This window comes from Patella vulgata, chromosome 7, assembly GCF_932274485.2.
Source record: "Patella vulgata chromosome 7, xgPatVulg1.2, whole genome shotgun sequence".
NCBI lineage: Eukaryota > Metazoa > Mollusca > Gastropoda > Patellidae > Patella > Patella vulgata.
Genome location: NC_065885.2, coordinates 24019321 through 24043145, shown reverse-complemented (window position 1 = coordinate 24043145; position 23825 = coordinate 24019321). Strand labels below are relative to the sequence as shown.

Genomic DNA, 23825 nt, shown 5'->3' with positions numbered 1-23825 from the left:
GATGTGATAAAACTATACACCAAGTGTCCTCATCCATTCACTTGATTTGATATTTGTTTATTTGGTACAAAGTCTATTTTCTGTCTTGTTCGCAGGTATATCTTGTAGATTTTTGTTTTACGTGTAGTGTGGTCCTCCTGCACTTACTAATATATTAATTAGAACTAAGTTATCGCGTCCCAAAGCATCAACCAATGAAATTGCTTATCTCTACTTGCCCTAAGCAGAAAATGCTCATCCTCAAACTCCTTCACGGCACTGACCTAATAAACACTTACACCAGGTTTGAACATTCTAGCACAATTAGAAGGAGAGTTATTGTGTCCCAAAAAGTGTGACGGACAGACAGACAGACGGACCAGCCCATTTGAATAGTCCCCCTGCCTTTCGAAAGGCAGACGGACCAACCCATTTGAACAGTCCCCCTGCCTTTCGAAAGGCAGGGTACAAAAATTCTCTAACTCGCACTACATCGTGAAATAAGGGAAAATAATTACACAATGGATATTATAGACCAGTATACATCAAGTCAATTGGGGGAGAACTTTAGCCTCATAAAGATAAACATTGTATAAATTTCCAAGTTAACGATTAATAACATTGCCTTTTGAGCATCCATCACCAAGTGTGTGTGTGTGAGGAAAACCAACCCGAGTCAAACTACATCCTGACCAGAAATAACTATAGAATAGGATAATCTTTGTAGATAAACATCCCCACTGAAACGTGTTTGCGAAGTTGACATTATGTCTTAAAACTTGTATGTTACATTTGATCTTGTTTATAAACTAGAATATAAATAACATCCCCACCTCAACCACAAATAAACAAATTTGTAATGAAGAAAGGAAAGCTTTATTTTTTTTTTTGCAACAATATCATTACATCCACAACCCCTAAATATATTGATATCAAGTTTATACTTATACAAGTCAACATTATGCTGTATATAATAATAGTAACAAAATCGTTCATTTTAACAATTCAAAAAGTCTGCTTTTTGATATCTTATCTCCAATAAAAACTTTTTTTCTTTTTTTTTTTTAAAAACGCAAACTTTTAAAGTAATATTAACAAAATAGGTATCACTCAAAGTGAAATGTTCTTGAAGATTCACATTAATCTTGGAAAAGGTAAAGACATAATGAATTAATAGCACTATAGATGATCAAATTCAACTGTAAGCTTTACAAAATGTACATTCAGGTTTTTCTGCTTCAAGATGTATTTAATATATACAATTTTTATAATGAATGGCAAAAAGATAATTTTATTTGAGGTTGTGTGATATAATAACTATGAACACACTGAAATGTATATTATAGCTAAATAGCACACCAATTTCAATCTATACTGAAATAAGCCACATTTGGAAAAAATAAATCTCAAATAATGCAATCAATTAAATCCAAGGAGTAAAACAAAGATTTTTATTTTACATTCAGGTTTTTAACGTTTTTTTTAAGTAGAAACATACAACAAAGTATTTTTACCAATTACTTTTATTTTGTAAGTAAAGAACTAAAAAGAAGTTTTTTAGGTAAACAATTCTGAGAACATCAAGAGTTCATTAATCACTAATATGCACAGTTAGCATAAAACATTATTCAACAAAGAAAAATCTATTTTACATTATTTCTGGTAAATATACAATAATTTCATACATAACCCGGTAAATTATTTCGCTAAAATAATGTACAAAAAAAACCACATTCACAGAAGCAAAATCTTCAGAGAATGTGAATTAAAATATTTCATATCACAGTTTCTCAAAGACTCATGAGTCAGACATATAGAACTCAATAGTTTTTTTAAATTTAATTTAAAACACAATGAGGAACAACTTTCTAGTTGGCAATGAAACATAAAGTCTTTTTTGAAATAAAATTATTTGATTACACAAATAAATACTAAGAAAAAGCCGTCATCAAAATCCATTTAAAGTAACTGATCGTTTATCTCGATGTTTCGACCTGGCCTTGGTCCTTGCTTTGAAAGCGGCAGCTTTATACATATTCTGAAATGATGAAAATTATATTTACTAACATAATAACAATGACTAACATAATAATAATAGAAACAGATAAAGATAATGAGAGTAAGGAGTTTTAGGCCAAATACAAGTAAAACTACCTTTTAAAAAATATTCAAATCTATAGATTGTAAATTATTCGGTTTAATATAATTGATCCAGAAAAATATATTTGTTCAAAAATTATTCAAATCCATCAGTCTTACAGAAGACTAAATTGTACATTGTTTAATTTAACTGACCCAGTTCTACATCTGGCCAACATGATATTTATTAGATAATATTATATTTATTAGATTAAATAATATTTCTACTTACTCTCTCATGTTTGGATAATTTGGTTTTTACAGTTCCTACTGGTATAACAGGTCCAAGATCAAATATTTCTCGTAATAATTCATTAAACTGGAAGAAACAATGAGATAATCATTAAGCATTTTTATTTCCACATTTCAAAATGTGATATCATTACAAGATCCGATTTTTCATGCAACAAGCAATTACAAGGGCTAAACTAGATAAAAATAAAATTTGCAAGTCTTTCTGGCTAGATATTTATAAAATAAATTAGTTCTGTTCAAAAAGTTTAAGAATAACTACCTGTAATTGTTGATTAATACTAGGACCCATTACTTGACAAAATGTATCATATTGTTTCTTTCTAACCCAACTATTTAATATTAACTGTTCACTTCCAAATTTAACACAGGTTTCAGGAACATCAGCTTCCTAAAATATATATAATTAACAATACATAAGTTTCAAATGTCAGATTATAAATATTCTCAAAACATTACAGCTTAGTTACTGTTAAAACATAAAGGAGAAAAATCCAGAGTTGTCATAACACCAATCCTAACCAAGAAATAAGACACAATTTAGGAAGAATTTTTTTTCCTGATGAACCTTACAGACATAAGTTGATATTAAAGCAACTCCAGATTACAAAACTACAGAAATAATTTCTTTAAAAAAAGGTTCACACCCTAAACAATCGACATACTTGTTTTCAATTGCCCACAGTGTACAAAAACAGAGGCAGGCCATGCCCACATCCAATATATGGCTTGTCAAACACAGTGTCCACATATGGCTAGCAATATTTCAACTACCAATTACCTCCTGACTGATGGACGTTTTTTCCACTATCAGCTTACTGAAAATATTATTGCTACACAATAATGATGTCTGATCAGGTACATATTATTTTACTAATGAGACGAAATAAGTCAACCATGATGTACTTTTACTCTTGAAATAAGAGAAAAACTGCCTTACCCCCAAACAATAACAAATGTACCAACACCAACCAATTTTTTTCTTATTTGGTGAAATGTTTTGCACAACATAGAAACACCAAATAATTTTCTGCATCATAAAGTCCAGTATTATTGTTCCAAAATATATCCAAAGCATCAATAAAACTGTTGTTCTCTCTATCAAATAGGTATTTTTTTCACTTCAAAATAGTCACCATCTTGCTGTAATTTATGACGACCAAGGGACATAAGCAGTTTTGTCCCTTGATGTTATATCAACAACATAGAATTGGTTGGTGTTTGTAGATTTGTTTTGCGATTGTTTAGGGTGTTAACTATTTTTTATTTAATTATTTCTGTAGTTTTGTAATCCGAGTTTAGCTTTAATCTAAGAACTTACCTCTATGGTTCTAAGAATATCTCGGAAACTTGATCGTTGTTGTTTTCTTTCTTTTCTGGCTTGAGATTTCTGACAATCTGTGGCAAGATTCTTTAATAACTCACATAAATTATCAATATCATCACCTTCAAATTCCTGTAGAAATAAATTGATTTAGTTACAAGTGGAAGAACCAAAAGTGGTCTTTCTTCTATAATGCACTAAATTAAAGGGGCATTATGGAAGATTAGATCAAGAGCTGACAGTTCTCGCTATAATGGTTAACAAGCCAACAGTGAGGCTGATGTCCCCCGCCAAAATCCCCAAATAAATAGATGACACATATTAATTAATCGCACATCTATTTTTTTCAAAAGTATCCAGCAATCAAACTGATTATAAACTATACACTAAGTTTCATCACTCTCTATCAGATAGAATCAAAGTTATCTTGTCCCAAAGCATCGACCAAGGAAATTGCTTATCTCTTCTTAGCTTTAGCTCGATATGTTAATCATTGAACTAAGTCAAGATGAACATCTACATCAAGTTTAAACATTCTACCTCAATTAGAAGAAGAGTTGTTATGTACTAAAGTCTTAACCAATCAAAATGCTTATTGCTCCTTAGCCTAAGCTGAAAGGTCTCATCATCGAACTTAGTCAGGGTATTGATGTAATGAAACTATACACCAAGTTTCATCACTCTCACTTAATTAGAACTAAAGTTATCGTGTCCCAAAGTATCAACCAATCAAATTGCTTATCTCTGCTTACCCTAAGCAGAAAATGCTCATCTTCACACTCCATCAAGGCATTGACCTAATAAACACCTACACCAAGTTTGAACATTCTGGGTCAATTAGAAGGAGAGTTATTGTGTCCCAAAAAGTGTGACGGACAGACAGACAGACGGACGGACAGACAGACAGACGGACGAACCCATTTTAATAGTCCCCTGCTTTCTGCGAAAGGCGGGGGACAAAAACTAGATAATGTGAAGGGAATATGCTGAAAATTTCAGTCAAATTACCTCACTCTGAGCCAAGAAATCTTGGTTTAAAATAACCCCTGTAGTCTCGATTGTTATGGTTACTGTCGTTACGATAACAAACAAAGTCTCGATTATCCATGGTTAATCATCAACCTTTGTTGAACCGCAGATCAGATTCAAATCTGTTGAAACCCAAACACATCAGATGGCATCAGGAGTTTTTCAGTGATATTTAGGGAAGACACATTGGTTGTTCATAAAGGAATTGTTTCTCTACAGGTATCCTGTAGTAGCTGCAGTTTATTTGGTTCTATAGTCTGGGAGAAGAAATTCTCACTTAAACTTAAGTAATACAAAACTACGGAATTGCATATATCCTAGTGAATATAATACTTGCTGTGTGCCACTAGACCACATGTGCCGATTTATTTACTTAAGTTTGTTTCATCAAGTAGAGTTGCCTATGCACAGTTCTGGCAAGAAAATTTAGACAGGCTAGGTTTTTGTAGCTTATAAAAAATAAATATAAATAAGACCTACCTCATTAGTCTCTCTAGCTAATTCATACATCATAGCTATAGTTTCTCCAGCACTAATCTTAATATCTAAATCTTTACTATATAACAGATCAGATAGTTTTACTAAATGACTGAAACCAAAAACAGATACAATTATTTATAAACCAATGAAAAAATAAAAACATTTTGTCTTCAGAAATAACTAAACATAGACAATTCTCAACGAAGTGTCGTTTTAATTAAAATAGTAAGTGTCCCATATTATGTTTTTGTGTTATTACGTGTGTCAACTGCTCAAGGTTGCTCAAAGAGGATAAACCTAGAAAGCAGCAAGACTACAAAATTTTGTTGATCGCAGTACAATGTATCATACATTCTTATAATGTAACCCTAAAAATTTATATTTTATATAGTGTTAAAGACTTACCTAGATACTATATCATTTACTATAAAGCCAGGTGCTATAGATAATAATAAACACCATGCTTGTAATGCCTGTGAATGAAAACTACAGGTTTCTGGGTTGTGTGTAGGAACAGATTTATCTCCCTTTCTGTAGGAGTTCCTGAATACGTCTTCTAATGCCTTCATTACACTTTTCACTTGCTGCAAGGTTAAAATTTTTGAATGATATAATACACACATATTAAAATTATCATTATGTTAGAATATTGGAAAGCTGAGATATGGTTTAGGAAGTCTAATAATTAGAAGATGTTTTAAAATTGGATCCAGAGCAACAAATACTAAGGAATTGTTCGAATAATTTCCATCAGAATTCTGGCTAAACATTGATTTCTTATCATTTGATTGGTCCTTTTTCGTTTACTTTTTAATACAACAAACCAACAGTGAGGCTGATGTCCCCCGCTCATATTCTAAAGTAATTAGATGACACATACTCATTAATGCCTATGTATCCTTTTAAAACGTATCGAGCAATCAAACTAATTATCTACACTTAATCTAAGCAGAAAATGTTCAAGATCAACTCGGTCAAGGTTTTGAAGTACCTGGTAGTGAAACTACATGTATATTATTATTATTATTATTATTATTACAGCATATTTATAGTGCACCCTTTCATATATCATGTTCAGGGGCACTTTACAAAGTGACAATGTAAATCACACATAAACAACAAGATTATGGGCATGTTAACGATTGTATACCGAGTCAGTTAAAAGCCTGATTAAATAAATGTGTTTTAAGTTGTTTTTTAAAAGAATATAGAGATGTACAACATCTTGAACTAAATAGTAGATTATTCCATAAAACAGGTGCTTGATAACTAAAAGAGCTCTGACCATAAGAGACTAGTTGAACAGTTTTGGGCTTTAAAAGTAGTTTATCTGATGTACGCAATGTTCGGCCAGGTGTATAAAGTTCTAAAAGATCTGAGAGGTAAACAGGAGCTAAATTATTTAAACATTTAAAAGTAAGTAATAAAATCTTAAAATCAATTCGATATTTAACAGGTAACCAGTGTAAATTATATAAAACAGGAGTTATGTGGTCACATTTCTTAGTTAAAGTAACAAGTCATTTAACTATAAGTAACAAGTAATTTATCTATAAGCTTTAAAGGTAAACCAACTAAAAGCGAATTAAAGTTATCTAATCAAGAAGTGACCAGAGAATTAACAAGTGACTTAGTGGCCTCTACAGTTACACATTTACGTATTTTACCTATATTTCTAATATTAAAATAGCACAATTTACAAATATTATTTACTTGAGCTCCCATAAGCATAAAACTATCAAAGATAGCGCCAATATTACGAGCAGAATAAGATGAAAATATATCATAATTACCAATTACAACAGGGGGGGTTATCTTGTGCAGATTTACTTAATCGATGCCTTGAGCCTAATAACAAATATTCGGTTTTATCATCATTCAATTTTAGAAAGTTCTTTGACATCCATTTTCTAATTTCACTAATACAGTTCTCAAGTTGCAATTTTGATAAATTGAAAGAAGATGGACAATTAGGTGTAAATGAAATATATAATTGAGTATCATCCGCATACAAATGAAAGCCGAGACCATATTTTCTGACAATATCTCCTAATGGTGACGTATAGAGGGTAAATAAAATCGGACCAAGAACAGAACCTTGGGGAACCCCAGATGACAAAACACTTTCCATTATTTAGAATCAAAGTTATGTCCCAAAGCATCGACCAATGAAATTGCTCAGCTCTGCTTAGCTTTAGCGAAAAATGTTAATCATTGAACTCAGTCAAGATATTCACCTAATGAACAAATACACCAAGTTTAACCATTCTACCGCAATTAAAAGCTGAGTTGTTATGTTCCAAAGTCTTGACCCAAAAAATTGCCTATTGCTACTCAGCCAACGAAGAAAATTCTCATCATCACTAATTCGAATTGTCGGGGACAACAAGCCTGATCTTTAGTTGATATCTTTACATGAATTAAATAGAATATGGTCAACTGTGAATGGCATTCTGTAATCACCTACAGTTTCATTGACATAAACTCAGTTATCTGCTTTATCTACAGCTTCAAAATTTTAACGTCATATTCCACCATAAAAATACAAATGTCATAAAAATATTTCTTATCAAGGCTCATTACTTTTGACCCTAATCAGAAAGGTGGTATTCTTCCAATAGTACATACCTCAATTTCATCACAAGCAAGAAAACTACTAATAGCAAGTGCCAATGCACACTGAAAATGAAAAGAATGACTTATTAGTATAAGTAATCTAATTTCCAGGTCTTTAAGAGAAAAACACATTAATATCAATCAATACCTATTCACATCACACAAGATTTCAAATGCATTTATTACATACAGTAGCCTACTCTCCACAAGGTTCAGTTTAAAATCTCCCGACTTTCAGTTTTCATGCCAACATGGTTTGATTTATTTGTCACTAGACTGTGGGAGAAATTTCTCTGAACAAAAAGATTTTAGATTGAAATTCTTGCATTGTAGTGTATAGAGAAATGTACAAACTAATTTAGTCAAGGAATTACAGCATCCAACACAAATTTTCCAACAAAGAATGAATATTACATACCTTTGAGCGAGCTTTAAGATTTACAGAATTATCGGCCATTAAAGTCAACATCAACGGTCTAATTTCATTAAATATATCTTCTATATCTGTTCCTAGTTGTGTGAATAATAAACAAAAACATGTTGCAGCTAATGCTTGTTCATCTCCTTTACCTTTACGTAAACATCTTGTTAAAGAATCACTTAATGTTACTTTCCTGAAAAAAGAAAATTCAAATTGATCAAGGGTAATAATGCTGGTAATTATCTAAAATTGTTGAAAATAAACAGGATTTGCTGTTGCTGTTTGATGAAAATGAATTACTCTGCAATTCTGAAAGACATTATTGGAAATCTTTGAAATTCAATAGGCTTTTACATTTCATGCACATAAACACTCAGATGATAACTCTAGCGTCTTAAGCATTCACAAGCAATTGTGGAAAATGGAACGACAAATGGATGGGAGTTGATAACAATATTGAAATGTATGTGTATAAAATGAGGTGATGAAGTATCACAAGAAACTAATTATCAAGGTGAATTAGCCACAGAACATCTCTGTCACAAGTAAGTGGTATCCAGTGTTTCAGACAGTCAATATACCGTATGTATGACATCTAACCTAACTTGCTACCATAAATTACTCCCTTTTTTTTCTTTAGTGATGATGCATGTACATATCGTCGGTGAAGTGTCAAAAGTGTGTATCTTGGGAAATTAGTCAAATACATTTTTTTGCATTTTTAAAATCTTCCAATTAATATTCACATGTCTGTCTAAGCTGTGTATCTGTACACCAATTAGAACTGTTCTGGGTATCATGTGTCCAAATGATGTATCTTGATTTGTGGAAATTTTGAAATGCAAAAGGTTCTTTTTCTTAATATTTAGAAATTCTTAGATACACTCTTTTGACACTTCACCAACGATATGCAGTTCTGAGGACCCGCTTTCAACATGTGTTTAGCAACTCTATCAGATAATTGTATTTGTTTTATAAGCTTATAACAAATACTAAATTAGAAAATATATTCCAGTTGGCTTACCTGTCCATTAAAAAATCATATAAATAACATTTACTTAAAGCTTTCTTTATTTCATCTAAACAATTCTTTCTTCCTTGAGCACTGAAAATTATGAAATCAAAATGTCACTTGTCAATGAAATTGAAAACCGAGCTAGATATTATTTTTAGCACAAGATTTATGTTTAGTTTAGTGACATAATAAATAATAAGCTTACCTTTTTTGTGTTGTGCCTTCTATATATTCTTTTAACTTGTCTTCAAATAGTTCTTGTGAACTGGTTTCATCTACTTCATCTCCAACTGAATTAAAAAAAAAAGATAAAAGGTCAAAGAAAATAGCCCTCTGTATACATTACATTTATTAAAAATTATATGACCAATCCCTCCATTTCTTCAAACGTGTTCAGGGAAATAGCTAATAGGAGAACTGTATTAAATCTAATAAGCTATTTATGGCTGTATTAAAGAAATGGAAATTTGCAGCTAAACATTTGTTGATTTCTCTGGTTGGTTCTAAGATTTTTCATAAAATGGAAGATAAATATGTAGAATGTGAGAGTTATTACCTGAATCTGGAGTACTTCCTGTATCATCAGACAGGGCACTAACAGTACTTATATTATCCGCTGTATCATACTCATCATCAGTAGGAGGTCGTGATGCAACCAATCCGGCGCCAGACTTCTGGACCTTCGCTGAAAACAAATTAAAAATTTGTCAGAACACCACATGAAGAAATGTGATGGATGAAAATGAAATTTATTCTGCAATATTTTACCAAAGAGCTGTGATAAATGATGAGATGACAAATCTACAGTACATGTTTACAATTTCTGTCTATACCTAGAGTAAGGAAACTGGCATGAGAGAGAGAGAGAGAGAGAGAGAGAGAGAGGGTTTAGTGTCCACAAACTAGATCATTTTGGGACTAAAATAAAGTTAATTTTTTTCTTTAATACTTTGCTTGCGTATAGGGGTCTTTAGCAGTGGGAGGAAACAGGGGGAAACGGAGAAAACCCACAGGATCGGTCAGGCTACTCCTCGTCACGTACAACAGGGAAATCGAAACCATGCTAGTTGACTCAATGACAGACCTTCTGATACAACGCGCACACGCTAACCATTCGCCCATCCACTCCCCCCTAGCAAGCTATAAGCTTATCATGATTCATAAATACAGCAATAACAGAAAGATAAAAGATTTTAATGCTGGATGAAGAGAAAACAGAAATTACAAATATAAGTCATAGAACTCAAACATTTATTTTGCTAGTACACAATACATTGTATTTCCAATTCACAAATACCTCATTAATTTAACTATATGTTTACAGTTAAGCAAGGTAAGCTACATATTATTATATTTAATAACTAGGTTTTCAAGAAAGTACATTAGTAACTATTTATAGAATTATGCTACATTTGTCCTCATCAATAGTAAATTAAAAAGAAAAAAAAAAGCTTGTCTAAATTTCACCAGCAATCTATACGGTAACTGCACAAATTAGTCATACTCATATGATACCAATATTTACCTCCTGGTCCTAAATATGTCATATTTTATAAAACATATGTTAACTCCTCCTTCTGGTATTGTGTACTGGATAAAACTGTTATACATGTATGCTTATATGTGACTATGAACAGATGTTTACATTATACATTGTAGCCGTGTATGTTATAAATAGAATTACAGGTAGTACCGACACACTTTCAACACACTTTCTATTGCACGGTACGAAGCAATAAGTTGCCACTTAAAATAAGTAATCTATTTTAAACAATTTGATTCATTAAAATGTAATTACTGATCTATTTGAATTGTATTTATTGATATTTATGAATTGTCCCGTTTAGTGCTTTAATGTTTTGGTGCTTTCAAATATATAATCTGTCTTTCACTAAATAGAAAATTACATGTATGTATGTGTATGACATTGTCCTTTTTTTTTCATAATTTTCAGGGGTTTTGTTTTCTTCTGTAGGCCTGCTACTGACCTTATTAAATATTAAATGGTCATGTGTGAGCATTTATTTAGAAGGTTGTTGGGCTTGACTAGTACTAGTACTAGTAGTATCAATACTAGATTAGTTTCTAAATCTAATCAATGACCTTTACATGGCTTATTGACCTAATCATACTTTACTTTTTTTTATCAACATTTAGGTAAACACCAATCAGTGTCGCTTGATTAGATAGACCATGAACTCAGAACTGGCTATTCGGACTGGATTAAACTAGTCAAGGGCATGTTCTCCCTTCAACCCTTGTCGACATAATATTGACCAAATTGAAATTATAAACATGGTTAGGACTGGGCATATGTAAACAGTACAATAAATTTTGTTTTCGATATAACTGAAAACATTTATTTAGGACAGGTCTGGTCGTTGACTGGAAAATCAGTGAGACACGTGTGGCCCGCGTTTTCTAATGCTGGTTGTGAATGAATGAGACCAGAACATTCTGAGTCCTGAGTGAACTAAAAAGGCAGAAATATGGCTCACCTCTTTTCTTGTTTTTCGGCATTATCTGTTTGTTCTGAACAATTTCCAATTATTCAAAAATGATCCTTTATATTTCAGCCCTCGTATATGAAAATATGAGTGAAAACATATGGCGCAATCTAAATAATTATAACTTATCGACATAGACATCGTCAAGACTGATATGGCTAAGTCAATGAGATTTCTCTCACTTGTTTCTAAAAATAGATTTACCGCAAATCGAAAGGTACGGACGTGAATAACTTCGCATTAGAAAAAACCCGGAAAAATAAATAATATCATTGTACAAAAGTTTTTATTTATAGATAAAGTTAATTAATATTTTACACATTAAACTAAAATTAAATAATCCAAAAGTGAAAAAAAATAAAATACAAACCTGTTTGAACTTGTTACCATAAATAGTGCATGACGATATAGACGTGGAATTTACTGCAATATGATTGGTCGATGGAGGAAATTTCGTATGGTTGACGACATAAACGTATTGGCAACGATGCTTGGTGTTATAAAAAGTGTTGGCAAGCCACGCGCTCTTATTACCGAGAAACTTCACAGAGGGAAGCACGTTTGTTGAAGTTCTCTATTATAAAGTATTATGTTAAATATTATTTGTAATCACAGCATAATGGAATCAACATTTAAAAAGAAAACACGGAGAGGAAAGCGAAGTGGTCGGAAGACGAGAATTGCATTGTTTCAGAATCAGAAAGAAAACCAGGGCAACTGTGAAAAGGGTGCAAACAACAATGTGAATGGTAAATATTTTGATTCCCTTGGAAATGGCTGTGTAACTGTAAACTGTGATAATAATGGCGGCGCACCAAGCAATGGTATAGAGAAGCAGTGGGACAGACTCGGATTCGTTGAGAGCGATCTTGTTTCAACTGTAGTTCACAAACCAGTTGTTCATTTTAGATCTAATCGTTGTTCATTTATCCGACCACGATACAGTCCTAAAGCTCCACACAATTCAACTCAGTTTTTAATGGGAGACCACGAAAGCTTGATGTGCAGAAATGACGATGATGTTGAATTTTATGAACCATCATATCCAGAAAAGGACAATTTTATAAATTATCAAATAGAAAATAATGATTTTGATTTATCGAATTACACAAATGAATTTTCTACTTCTAACTCAAACGGTATTGAAGATTTCGATTTATCAGACAATTTTGAAACACGTAATTTTGATGAAGCAGATTCTGTAATGTTTATGTTGAATGACTTCAATCAAATGTACGATTCAGTCCGGGTTGAACAATTATCAAGTTTATCTAAATGTGAACTTATTGATGCTGTCAAAAAACTTGAAAATGAAGTGAATATAAGAGAAAATAAACTTATTCGTACACCATCCAAATCATTAGGACTAACACCCAAAAAATTAAGTAATAGAAAATTGAATTCTAATTTAAAAGACTTGTTAAGTGAATTAGATCAGTTAAAATCTGAAAATTTGAGTATGAAAAAGGAAATAGAAGACCTGCAGAAAATGGAAATTTAATAGGAACTGAATAAAATAATGTGACCAATACCGTCCAGTATTACAGTGACAGTGTATCAATGACACTCCCAGAGAAGGAATCGGTCTGGTCGGCAGAGCAGCTCTAGATAATAGATGGCAAAAGTCAAAGATGGCACTGGATAATTTTTCATAATAAATCATAGTTTTATGTTCCATAAATTATACTTGTCATGTAGTCTAAATAAGATTACATGAATCATATGTAAACTTCATTAATATTAAATTATTTTATAAAAAATTAAAATATCACATTTGTAAGATTTTATTCAGAATAATTGTTATGATGAAATTATTTTATTATTCATATTCTATTTGTTAAAATTTGAAGAAAAATGATCTAAAATAATTTATGATTAATCAAATAATTTCATGTAACAATATTCATTTTGTTCAAGTTAATATTATCAGATTTATTTTTCAGTTTCAACTGTTCTTCTGGTTGATCACAACTAAGGGGCAAGTCTTGATAATCTGGACTTAAATAAAAGGTAATAACAGGTGGTTTTATACTTGGTAATTATATAACACTCCAATTATCTGATCTGCTCTGTATTATGTTAATCAAGGAGTCTCTGTGATTGTCCAGTCTTTCATTTCATGAGGAAAATGAAGCCCCAATTTTACGACCACATTAAAATGGTCGTATGATTTATATTGCAAAGATTTATTAGTGAATTGAAGCTCCTGATCACTTGGACTGAACATTCTAGCATAAGTCTGATTTTAAATGTGACTAAATTTCTGCAAGCATGTTTGTATTTATTATTCCCCAAATTAGATGATTAGTTTTTCCCTTTTTAGATGGAAATCCAACACAGCAGAAATTCATTCAACTTGGAGAGATGATGAAAGCTAGCAAAAGCCAAGGGTACCGCAAAGCTGGGGAAATGGTAGTACATATCTGTTTAAATAAGTATGACTCTTTCATTGAAAGAATTCAAAATTGATCAATATAACTTGGTGAATTGGTTTTTTCAGATTTGAAATTTTAAAAGTATACATACATGTAACTAACTTACAAAAAAGAGGCATAATCAAAGGCCTGTAATTTTAATTCTTTTAATGGGAGTCACATAATTAAAACTTGTATGAATATTGAAATATTACCAAAAGTTTATTATAGAAACTGATCAATGAGTTGCATAGTTGGGAGTTAGAAATTACCTTTTACTTGGGGGTCCTTTATTCAAGAAAACTTTTGAACAATGCAGGGCCCTTATTCACGAAAACTTAAACTAAGTTACAACCGAAATTTTAAGAAATACTGCAACTTCATTGGATATATGCAAATTGATTTTACTGGTCAGCCAATCGAGTTGCAGTATTTCTTAAAATTTCGATTGTATCTTAGTTTAAGTTTTCGTGAATAAGGACCCAGCATTTTCATCGGCCTAGCTAGAGCTAATATTTTTAGTATGATATTAGTACTCAGAATAGGACACCCTTTGGTATCTAGGTACCTGTAAACATGGTTTTATGCTAACCAGCAGCCGATTTATTTTGTCTGACCGTCATACGGGTAAATTTGTTTGTCATTAGGATAATAATTGATGCATACACTGTACAAATTTCTGGCATTTCTAATGTAAATTTACCATATTGCAAAAAAACTTATCTTATCAGTCAACATGTTGACCAGCAAGAAAATGTCAGGATAGATATTGCACCACTGGTTAAATTAAGGGGGTGCTGACAACAAACATCGCCTTTTGTCATGCCTGGAGAAAAATTTCACAGTTAAAAAAAAAAATACATACAAAAGAAAAGTTACATATGAAATTTATTTATTAACACAGTGCCATTTATGTTTCTATCTTATTCTTAATAACCATTTATTGACATTTTGAGGTCAATAATTTCCAGCTGTTGTGTCAAGGAGTGGGAGAAACAGCTGTTGTCGGCCAATTTCCAACAAAACAATTCACAATATATTGATTTGCTGTCTGAAGTAATATACATCGCCTTGATGAGTGGGTGGAAAGTTTGTTTCAATCTACAAGTAATTACTCCCACAATCTACGCATGTGCTTATGATTATAATCAATGAAATAGGTCTTTTGATAGAACTGATCATACAACTGATTCTCTGTTGGCACTTTCAAATGAACTGTCGTAGCCAGTAACCGTTAAACGATTTAAATCTCCTTGATTAAAAGATAATCTAATACACGTAGCTACGTTGATAAATATGATGCCATAGATGTTGAGGCTATATCTTGTCGCTGTATAGATTCATCTAGTATATTTACACATTCGTGAACATTTTCTAGTGCTAGCTGGCTTGTATGTACTGCAATGAAAAATAAAATGATATAATCAATGAGGCTATTTATACAAGTATTGACAATTTTTCTATCCATCCTGGTCAACTAATGCATAATCATTAGCATATATATTCTGCTTCCCATTAAAAAAAAATATAATTCAACAGAGCCATGTCCGTATTCAGAAGAGATGACCCAGGTAAGTTTAATATGTACTAAGTTATTCATGTGGTGATGTCAAGTATTGATATTGATGAACGTTTATAACTGATTAAAATATAATTACCAAAGTTTGTTTTTGTTGTTGATTTATTGTTTACATACTGACCAAGATTAGAATAAGACTGTCTGATGCCCTCTAAACTCGTTAAATACTGAAAAGAAATTATTTTGTAAACTGAGAAAGTCTGTAATTTGACAATTCTTGTATTGTAGCTACAACTGCTATATAGTTTAACCCAATGGAATTGATTGTCACATTCTCGATGGCTTCTTACTTCCATAATATATTATCAGAATGATCAAGACTAAATAATGGCCCAGATGTGTGGCCATGACTGTTATTCTGCCATTGGCAGTCCTTCACGTTTGAGGTGCGCTTTGCGGGAGTCATTTAAAGACTTCTCCTAAATATTGAGATTAACAATTTCATAAACGTGAAGAACTGCATTTGGTAGAAAGTTTCACATACATAAGTTATCGTTTGAGGATGTCTACACAACCATACTCCCTGAACTACATTAGTAACTATTCACCCAATATCTCACGATGAGCCACTGATGAAGGTCATTATTGATAGAGCTCCACTAGTTGTCCTGCTAATATTAGCAGATCCGGTAGTTGTAATGGATGAGAGGGTAACTACAACCATCTTTTAATGTGAAGTCGGCAGGTTTTCTATTTTGTTCAATTTATTGTACTGTAGTTAATATTACAGCGAGTAGTTTATCAATTACTATAAAAGGTATGCATGTACCTATTGCGTACATCTTAATTTGAATGAACAGTATGTAGAATTGAGAAAATAACCAAGACAATTCACTTTGTGTAAAAGTGTTATGGTTCTTATTCAACTCTCACCTCAACAAATATCTTCAAGACGTTGTACACTCTTTTAAAAGCTATTCCTAGATCTGTTAAAACTGGTGGAGTTTTATTACACCATACTCTCATCTCATTCTCGTAACAATAACTAAAGCTAACAACTAATTGAGATAATTCTGATAAAACAACCTGCATGGTTCGACTAGTAGTAGATAGAAAGCTGGGATCACATTCAGAATATGTGAACTGAAAAAAAATAAGAAGACACTGAATTTATACTACTAACCACAATGGTTTCATCTATAATAATTACTGCATAAATGACAAGATACAGCATTTTTAGGTAAAATTCCATTTAGAAATTATTATCAGAATTAGTCTGTATTGACCACATCCAGTTTTATCATCTAAAGCATTCAAAAACTTGGATGTTGCAAAAATTTAAATTATCATAAAAACTGAACCATTTTTGGACTGCTATTCCTTCTACAGAATAAATTTTCACAATATTGTAGTTTGTAATGGAATACCAATCCCTCAAACGACATTCAGTCGAGACTTTAGACTTTAATTCGTCATAATAAATATAACTATCCAGAAAAACACTAAAAGAATGTCATTTTAGAATTTAACATACACTAACAGGTACACAGGCACTGGAATATAGCCCCACCTGAACATGCTTTGCTGAAGCTATTGTTCTTACCGTTTCAGACAATTCCTGTAAGGTTAGGGTTTGTCTGTCTAGAGTATTAGATACAATATTAGCTTGTTCAATTAGTTTCTGGATATCAGGTGATGGTGGCCTACAAATTTAACAAAACAATTTTATGGTGAAAGCCATCCTCAGTATCCCCGGTGGTATTGCCATGGGTTCATTCACGGGGTTTTCACAAATTCAAATTATCTGCCCTTGATCATAGGTTAAATCTACGAACCAATCAAAAAAAAAGTTTACATACAAGTCTTGGCATCATTGTTTACATTTACCACAATAATCTTTGTTGCAATAAAATGTGAGTTGTTTCCTTTTGCCCACTCGATTGGTCTATAAAAATGGCACAATTTGACTGTGAATGAACCAAGGGTATAGTGGAGTAGAACAGAACAATATCACTGGGGATAGCAAGGATGGTTGAGAGCATATTATAGCATAGTTTTGTTTAAGATACCTATTCCGCAGGACTAAAACCTTTAATCCAATTAATTCCAAGTTGGTTGAATATCGAAAGCTGGCATTTAGGTTTTGTTTTCTTTATTATATACTAAATAATCAATTTTGAGTGGACTAAGCCTCGAAAATTTGATATTGTTCGAAAAATGCAATTGATGAACGTCTTAAAAATAAAAAAACACACAAAAGTTTATACAGCTTCCCACTTTAAGGCATGTGTTTCACATAAATAAAATATCTTAACAGCAAGGGAAATGAAATGAAATGAAATGGGGTTTAACATCCTACTGTATGCTTTTAAACTGGGCTAATGAAGACAGGCATTCGCCATACAGTGTGCTATTAGGGAAATTTTGCCCGGGCAGTGGCGCTATGGCCTACTCTTATATCGAATTCCAACTGCCATCCGAATGACTAGACAGCTGCCCTTGTCAGGCCCTCCGTCCTGCATCACTGACAAGGGGAAACCACGCCGAAAAATCTGGATAAACTCTCTCGGCCAATGCAGGGATCGAACACCCGACCTCCAGGCTAGCGAGCCAGTGTATTACCCGCTTAGCCACGTGATCCCCCTAACATCTGATGTACGTAATTTTATTTTATGAGGAGATCCAAAATGAAAAAATCAAATCTAACTTACTTTTCTTTACTCAAACCTTTCTCAACCATTTTAGTTTCAATATTTTTATTTATATCTGGTGGCAGAAGATTAACTGATGTTTTGAATAGTGTTGACATTTTTTCTTCTAAAACTAACTGATCTATATAATTACAATCTGATGTAAATTGATCTTGAAGACCTGAAGATTCACTAAAACAAAATGTATAAATAAATTAAACAAACTGATTGCATAGATAGAACTCTGGGTACCATGATTCGTGGTGTTCAAAAATAATATGATGTAGAATGATGCAAGGACAACACATGAAATAAATTTCATTTGCATGTTTTAGAATAAATAGACTGGGGCTAGATCCTGCAAATTGTCTAAATAATGCATTTAATCATTTACAAGCTCATGTAGTCTAGGGATGAGTTCTTATTTATATATGATGCTTCAAGGTAACATTCATAGCGTTGTGACCTAGCAGTAAATACACCTATTGTCACACTTAACATGCCCAAAAATGAGACAATAATTCCCTGTATATTCCAAAATCTATGGCTGTGCTATAGACCTTCATGTATAATATTTGGGTTAATTAACATGCTAAGCTGTATAGGTATGGGCCCACCATGTGACATTATCACTATAATACATCTATCTATACCTACCAAACTATGCCAGGACTTTGAAATATTTTTTCTCTAGGATCTTCAGAAGTGTCCATTATACAGACCAAGTCCAACAATTGATCCATGAAAGCTGTCTGCTTAGAACCTATTGTAACACCCTATAAATTAGTCAAATATATAAAATCAAATCATACTGACAGTTCATATTACACATGTATAAAACACATCGGAAATAGATATGCAACCCTATTGTAAGAGCTCACTAATTTTCAATCACAAATTTTCTTTTAGTTACCGTAGTCAAAGTTATGCCAGGTTTGAATTATATGATATTATATAATGGATCCTTATCTACCAACCCTTCAAACTTCAAGTGACTTTATTAATAATATTAACTAATATTCTTGAAGTTAAAATTCTTGAATTTCATATTTTAGTTAGTAATGGCACAAACTCTGTATTGAATAGGATACGTATAAATTTTTACCCTTATAAGATCCACATCATCGTATCTACATAATCCAAGAGTACTTGATACATACAGTAATCCTAGAAAAAAACCCAATAAGTTATATCAATAATTAAAAAAAATGTTCCCAAGAGGTCGTCTTCTTGTCACATTAATCTTATTTTTATCTGAAAATATGCTAAGAAAAAGAGAATGATAGCAATGATTATATACTTTTATTGGTAGTTTATCAATGAATGGTGATGTATTTCAGATCTAGACTGCCCAGGAAATATATCTACAAAAATAAGAGTTATTTAAAATTTGGTCCATTCTCAATTCTGGTCCCTGTAAGATAATGGTACTTGCATGTTTTATAATAAAGTAAATAGCTTACTTTGAATTCTAGAATCCATTTTTGATTCTATGGGTGCATGTTCTGGGTCAAGAAGCTCATTTAATTTGGAATCAAATCTGAAAAAATAGATCAGTTCTCTGATTATAGATAGAAATTGAAAATTAATTAAGTTTAAAATACTTCTGTTACAAATGACTGGGGATTTAGTAATCATTTCGCAAAAAAAACCCAAACAACATACTTTCACTCCCAAGGTGACATTATTAAGCTAGCCATCTTTGTTGACAGCTGGCAACACAGGTTTAGACTATAACTGAGACTACTACAAATACAGACCTTGTTACCAGACTTCATTCTGATCTAATAGTAATAACCAAACCTTTATTCACATCCATTCCTTGAATATTTCACTTTTAACTTTCTTCTGAGAGTCTGAGCTCGGGATCATAAAAGAAGTTAGCAATGAAACTAATTTACTCACCAGTTGACACATCAATTTAGCTTAGCACATCAAAATTTTGTTCAAATTGTAAAATTAACGATGAATATCTTCTTTGAGTAACATTTAGCAATTGACACCCGCAATAAACACAAAAACATAATATGGAACACAATTACTATTTTAATTAAAGCCACGTTTCGTTGAGGGTTCTCTCAATGTTTTCAAGCAAATAATTGTGTTCTATATTATGTTTTTGTGTTTATTGTAAAATTAAGGTTTTCTGAATGCTCTCATATAGTTTATTCTATTACATTCAAGGATGTAAAATTATGGGTAGGCCTATGGTATTGCTTGTTGAAAGTAATTACAGACTGGGTATTAGATTGAAGGTAATAATGGTTAACTCATTGCTTGTTGAAAGTAATTACAGACTGGGTATTAGATTGAGAAATTAAATGAAATGAAATGGGGTTTAACGTCCTACTGTTCTGCTCCTATACTGGGCTAATGAAGATGGGAAAACGCCATACAGTGTGCTATGAGGTAAATTTTGCCCGGGCAGCGGCACTATCGCCTACTCTTATATCGAATTCCAAATGCCAAGGGATCTTTTACGTGCATTCCAATATATACACAGGACTTCGGTTTTTCTTCTCATGCGAAGGACTAGACAGCTGTCCTTGTCAGGCCCTCCGTTCTGCACCACTGACAAGGGGAAACCACGTCGGAAAATCTGGATGAACTTTCTCGGCCAATGCATGGATCGAACAACCGACCTCCAGGCTAGCGAGCCAGCGTCTTAACCACCTAGCCACCGTAGCTCCCCGTATTAGATTGAAGGTAATAAGGGCATTGGTAGATCATGGACCGTAATATACAGCCCTGCCCATGGGTAGAATCATGTAACAACAAGACTTGATCTCTCAAGATAAGACTGAGTGGTCCTCAACATTGGAAGGCTATGATTTTGAATACCAATGTAATTCACGAAATTGCAGGAATAATTGATAATACATGAACTTACTTGGCAAAAAGCCATTGCAGAAGACGGATCCTGGGTTCACCTGGTTTAAAGATAAGTTCCAAGACCCAGCTTTCATCCACACCTTCAGTATATGGGCATCCTAGTTTCTGGTGAAAGAAAATAATATATGCCTAAATGAGAGGGTGATCAAACAAAGTTCTTCCAATACATGTAATTAAGATTTAAACAGAATTAAATTTCAAATGCATTGTTTCCTCTCTAGAATTATTTTTCTATTTTATTACAATTACTTTGTAATGATAGCCTAGATGTTAAAGGCCCAATCCCTTCCAAATTACAATATTGTGATAGTTTAATCTAGATCCCTAGGCCATCCCAACCCCTAGCTGCAATATTTTCAGCACATATCATCACAGTTTGCATGGAAATATAAGTATTTGTTACAGTTAGCGGATAGTGAAACACTGAAATCTTAATCTTACATGTATCTTACTGTTCAAACAGTTTTTCTATATATTCGAGGCGACATGAAATCACATGCATGTTCTAATTCTGATTCAGTGGCCATTTAAACAACAAAAATAATGTGTTAAATTTTATTAAATTTATGAATTGGTGTGGTAAGTTTCACCTTTTTTTCAATGGGAATTGGTTTATTATATGTTAAGCTATGTGCATTACAGTTTGAGGTCAGTTTAATTGGAAATTAAGGGAGTTATATAATAGGCCAGTAAATGAACAATCCACTACTTAGAACTTTTTCCACTACTCTGATGTCTTCGATCTTGCTCCAGCCACAGAGTAGTGGATCATCCCAAGGCCTTCCTTTGAGCAAGTTTTGTAGTCATTTGACAACAAAAAAGTTACTGGCCTATAACTCCCTTAATATCCAATTACACTGACCCAAAACTGTACTGTACATAGCCTAACATATAATAAACCGATTCCCATTGAAATAAAGGTGAAACCTTACCACATAATTATATGATTTGATTAAACCCAACTGCTATGCGAAATTTCTGTTAATTTTAAAATTGGTGCCAAACCAGAATCACAGGATTTCAATTTCATGTCACTCGAAAATACAGAAAAACAGATTCGGTACGGTAAGATAAGATTAAGATTTCAGTGTTCCACTCTTCACTATTTGTAACATAATTACTTATTTCCATGCAAACTGTGGCGATATGTGTTGAAAATTTTGCAATTGAACTTAATTTTACTTGCTCATACGCCTCGAATAGTGTATCAATTGCAGCCGTGGATAAGAATTATCACGGCTACAAATATTGCAGCTACAGTACTGGCTGGAGCAAGTCTGAGCTTACCATTTTGAATGTGTATTTGAGCCGCGGTCAGATCTAAATATTCAGGCCACCTGCAGATTTCGTTACTTAAAGGAGCTAAATCGCTAATATTTTTGACCTAGAAATTGGCACAAATGGGTCGCAACACATATAATAATGTAATATGAATTTATATAAACTGTTTTACATTCAATCGTGTCCGTTTTACTGTGAATTGTCATCAGTTATTTACGGCGAAATACGCCAGAAGCCTCAACCGTAAGTCAGTTTCTAGCGTCCATGGTTATTCCAGTCAACACCGATATTATTTATTGCGCATGCTCTCCAAATAAGAACATGATATCACCGTTTGACATGACTTGTGGAATATGTCTAGCCCCATTCTTTGAGCACCTTGTTACAAATGGCGCTGAAACGAATTATGGTACACGATTCGTGTACCAATGGTTAAATGTTTATTTTGTCTTAAATATTGGATATCAGAAGCCCATCTTTTCCAGGTAAGATCACAACACCAATGCTGATTTAAATTGCAAAAAAAATTGTGTTTTCAATGTCGAAGATTTTGGATGACATTGAGTTACGGACTTAGCTACTTTAAATAAAAGTTAAAATAAAAAGCCTAAAAGGTGACAAGATTACAAGGCTAGCGCTAACCCTACCCCACAATCCTCGGCAAAAATTGCGTACCCTAGTCCTGTTTACATCTGACCGTGAGAGCCCAAGGCCCGACAATGTGACTAGGCCAAAGTCAAATCCAAATAAAATCATTTACTACTGTACTGTGTGTAAGTGTTTGCATTTTTCATATGATTTTGTACAACTACGTCTACTGAACTAGATCTACTGAAGTTATTTACGACCACAAACTGCCCAGATCAACTTCTATGTATGTTTTACGACCATCTCTGACATTGAGAAATGATTTGAAACATTTTTTAAAACAAATCTTGTTATTACATCAAGTCTGCCTTTAAAAGAGTGTGAAAGTTTTTCGTTTTTCTTGGAATGTTTTGAAACATCCGCCATATTTGCTTGTTTCGCAGGGGGCGACAACTCTAAATACATTTACCGTAATTTCTGTGGCAGACCACATTTTTTGAAATCAATAAATTCAAGAATTTATACTCGCAACTTTAATCAGTTTTATTATCATCTATTTACCCCACCTTTAACAGAACTGAACACATTTACTACCAGGTGGCACTGCTTTCGTCCGAAGCCTGTATTGGCAGCATATAAACCAATAAATACCGGTACACATCTATATAGATATCAATAC

General features: G+C 32.7%; 3 protein-coding genes across 3 annotated transcripts; 1 reads left to right on the top strand and 2 right to left on the bottom strand.

Moving 5' to 3' along the window:
• Positions 1 to 832: 832 nt before the first annotated feature.
• Positions 833 to 11965, bottom strand: LOC126828476 (interferon-related developmental regulator 1). The gene is made up of 12 exons (XM_050558219.2): positions 11754 to 11965; positions 9812 to 9940; positions 9461 to 9545; positions 9265 to 9345; positions 8238 to 8433; positions 7832 to 7882; positions 5609 to 5787; positions 5204 to 5312; positions 3692 to 3826; positions 2633 to 2761; positions 2351 to 2437; positions 833 to 2017 (listed from the first exon to the last, which is right to left on the bottom strand). The coding sequence occupies exons 1-12, from the start codon at positions 11773 to 11775 to the stop codon at positions 1928 to 1930; spliced, it is 1293 nt and encodes a 430-aa protein (XP_050414176.1). The 5' UTR covers positions 11776 to 11965; the 3' UTR covers positions 833 to 1927.
• Positions 11966 to 12249: 284 nt separating this feature from the next.
• LOC126828478 (protein HEXIM1) lies at positions 12250 to 13698 on the top strand. Its single transcript, XM_050558221.2, has one exon. It carries the CDS (start codon positions 12352 to 12354, stop codon positions 13261 to 13263), a length of 912 nt encoding a protein of 303 aa, XP_050414178.1. The 5' UTR covers positions 12250 to 12351; the 3' UTR covers positions 13264 to 13698.
• Positions 13699 to 15051: 1353 nt separating this feature from the next.
• Positions 15052 to 23607, bottom strand: LOC126828477 (HAUS augmin-like complex subunit 7). Its single transcript, XM_050558220.2, has 10 exons — positions 23504 to 23607; positions 21276 to 21382; positions 19849 to 19925; positions 19491 to 19552; positions 19043 to 19161; positions 18407 to 18577; positions 17299 to 17398; positions 16629 to 16838; positions 15835 to 15922; positions 15052 to 15574 (listed from the first exon to the last, which is right to left on the bottom strand). Exons 1-10 carry the CDS (start codon positions 23570 to 23572, stop codon positions 15459 to 15461), a joined length of 1119 nt encoding a protein of 372 aa, XP_050414177.2. The 5' UTR covers positions 23573 to 23607; the 3' UTR covers positions 15052 to 15458.
• Positions 23608 to 23825: the final 218 nt, after the last annotated feature.

Coding starts and splice junctions, on each gene's coding strand:
- LOC126828476 (XM_050558219.2), bottom strand. CDS start 11,775: ATGCCGAAAAACAAGAAAAGAG. Junction 9,346..9,460: donor GAAGGCACAACACAAAAAAG/GTAAGCTTATTA, acceptor CATAATTTTCAG/TGCTCAAGGAAGAAAGAATT. Junction 5,788..7,831: donor TTGCTTGTGATGAAATTGAG/GTATGTACTATT, acceptor TTAACCTTGCAG/CAAGTGAAAAGTGTAATGAA.
- LOC126828478 (XM_050558221.2), top strand. CDS start 12,352: ATGTTAAATATTATTTGTAATCACAGCATAATGGAATCAACATTTAAA.
- LOC126828477 (XM_050558220.2), bottom strand. CDS start 23,572: ATGGCGGATGTTTCAAAACATTCCAAGAAAAACGAAAAACTTTCACAC. Junction 19,162..19,490: donor ATGATGTGGATCTTATAAGG/GTAAAAATTTAT, acceptor ACTAATTTATAG/GGTGTTACAATAGGTTCTAA. Junction 15,923..16,628: donor TCTTGAAGATATTTGTTGAG/GTGAGAGTTGAA, acceptor ATTTCTTTTCAG/TATTTAACGAGTTTAGAGGG.